Genomic DNA, 2,550 nt, shown 5'->3' with positions numbered 1-2,550 from the left:
TTCCTTAAGATACTGTTCATGAATGATGATTGTGGGGGTTTCCATCTTACATTTGCCTCTTCGAGTAGATAGTTCCGTATTTGCGGTGAAAAACAGCAGCGTAACGCACCTAACTAGGGTACAATCATAAACAGATGATTTAGCGTACGTACGTAACTGGTCATGCAAGACGCCTGTACATACTAATCAAAGTTTATATATCTTCCCCATCCGCTTCGTTTAAGGTTAGATGATGCCTGACCTTCAACAATCCAGTTATTCCGACCCTAAAATTTTCTCTCGACAAACATCTTATTCTTATATATCTAATGAATAGCTTGCTGCTTTTCAGCCATTGATTAATACTATTAGTAGTTTTACAAATTGGAATAATGGTATTCGAACAAAGCTTGAGAAGAGTATCATATCCAAATATGTGAGCTTACAAACCCCATTGCACATGCATGCATGTATGAGGATCTTGCACTTATTAACTACATATATATACTAATTCGAGGTAGAGTTGAAGCTTTGTTGAACTTCCACAGCTAATTCCTCCACGCTAAGTTTGCATTCAAGGCCAATCTGTTTACAGTAGCGCCAAAAAAATTAGTATGTCTGTTCAAATAAGTAGCATGCGATCTATTTAAGCTACAAACTAAGAAACTGTGATCATTTGCGTATATGTACCTTTATAACAAAGGAGTGTAGGACAGTGTCTTCCATGCTACTAACGTTAAGATGAAGTATCTCGAACGAGTGTTTTTCCAAGAGTTCAATCAATTTAACGACTTGTCCAGGAATTCTTTTTGAAACCGTCCGGAGTATAACATTCGAACCCGATATTTTGGCTTCAACATCTGCGACCGAAGAGTTGCAAGATGCCCCAGCCAGCTGATGATCATCTCGAACGGCAGTATTATTGTGCTGAATCTGTTGATCGTCAGGAAACCCAGCAGTAGTAAAGGGACTACTACTGTCCGGAGGTAATGGAAGGGGAGAAATAGGAGGTTGAGTTATTAGCTGCAAAGTTGACCTCGGACTTGGTCCAGGACTAGAGCTCAAGCTCTTTCTCCGCTTCTTTGATTCTAAAGATTGTAGAATTTGGTGCAGTTCCTTGACGAATTCTATTACGCCCCCTATTATCGAAGCTTGATCTCCCTTTATTTGCAAACATTATGACAATTGATAGAATACAAAACAGCAGCAACATCATCATTGATCATTATCGATAAATATGAACAAAATAATGAATATATATACAGATGCTAATTGCTATGTGCATTTTTCATAAGTATGTTCTTACTCTTTTGATATAGAAGCAAGGAGTCAAGGAACGAAGAACCTTGAGGTGTTCATTCATTAGCTTTCTTCTATTTCTCTCAACAGCTATATGAGCCATGTCGATCGACCTTAGATGCTGCTTCCGTGTGTTCGATTATTAGGAGGCTGGTTGAGTGTTCTTTTGTCCAAACTTGTAAGTGATCAACACTGGCGCCAAACTTATCTATTTATAGACAACGATGAGCATATGCGGTAAGTAATTTATACGTAGCTCTCTACGTGGGTGCATGTTGGAACATAAACTAACCATGACTACGTTCACTACTAGTTATGCATCTCATTTAATGCTTTTGTGTTTCACTCTCGTGATTTTACTTATATGCATATTTACCTCCTCTCTCTCTCTCTCTCTCTCTCTCTCTCTCTCTCTCTCTCTCACATATTACATTTCACGTTTATTTTCCTTGTTTCATTACGTGAGAGTTGAAAATAACAAAGAATAGGAAGGCTCCAACCTATCTTGGGAAGAAATTTATTCATAGAAAGCGGTGAATGAAATGCTATTCATCCGTCCTAGTTACCCTTACCCCTCTATTTGCCGTCCAAGCATTATTATCCACACATTTTTTTGGGCGAATGCCAAATCCAAGTATGAATAATATTTGTGCAGCCAGTAATGCGATAGAACTGGACATAGAGCGTTTTTGTATTTCCGAGTGCTTAGAATCACATTACAAAGCATTAATAAGATATTACAATTTACAACCCTCTTCCGGGTGGATAGAGTTGGAAGTTGGGGGGATGATTGAGGAAATCTCAACCTCTACATTGCTTGCAATTGATGAGTAGCATATGAAGAGATTGACCATCATAACTGTACTGGTGTACTTCCCATTTCCTCAAATATTCTGTGTCATCACATAAGGATTTCATTAGGCTTATAGATAAGGATAGCCCATCCGATAGAATTCCCAGCCTCAAAAGTGCACTAAATAAGGCATCTTAGGACAGTAAGCGGATATTCTGTTAGTCTCAATCTGTAAGAACAAGTCAAGTGGGACAAGCCAGAGTTTTTCATTTACCCGTCTACGCGAAAATGGCAAATTATCGATGATGTTTGAGCCGATCGTCCACAGTTGAGACGGTTGTCACAGGTTTAGTCGAGGCTCGGTTCAGAGTCAACTAGAGCCGATTGTCTCAACTATTGACGACTACGGATACATTCCGAGTCAACTAGGGACGATTGTCTCAACTACGGACGACTACGGATACATTTTTAACCGTTAT

The 2,550-nt window shown here is 39.1% G+C and overlaps 1 protein-coding gene across 1 annotated transcript; it reads right to left on the bottom strand.

Moving 5' to 3' along the window:
- Window positions 1–486: 486 nt before the first annotated feature.
- Window positions 487–1,381, bottom strand: LOC113358998 (transcription factor MUTE-like). Its single transcript, XM_026602699.1, has 3 exons — window positions 1,286–1,381; window positions 670–1,140; window positions 487–564 (listed from the first exon to the last, which is right to left on the bottom strand). Exons 1-3 carry the CDS (start codon window positions 1,379–1,381, stop codon window positions 487–489), a joined length of 645 nt encoding a protein of 214 aa, XP_026458484.1.
- Between the last annotated feature and the right edge of the window lie 1,169 nt (window positions 1,382–2,550).

This window comes from Papaver somniferum, chromosome 3, assembly GCF_003573695.1.
Source record: "Papaver somniferum cultivar HN1 chromosome 3, ASM357369v1, whole genome shotgun sequence".
Classification (NCBI taxonomy): domain Eukaryota; kingdom Viridiplantae; phylum Streptophyta; class Magnoliopsida; order Ranunculales; family Papaveraceae; genus Papaver; species Papaver somniferum.
Note: the sequence above shows the minus strand (reverse complement) of the source record. Positions and strands in the feature narration are given on the sequence as shown.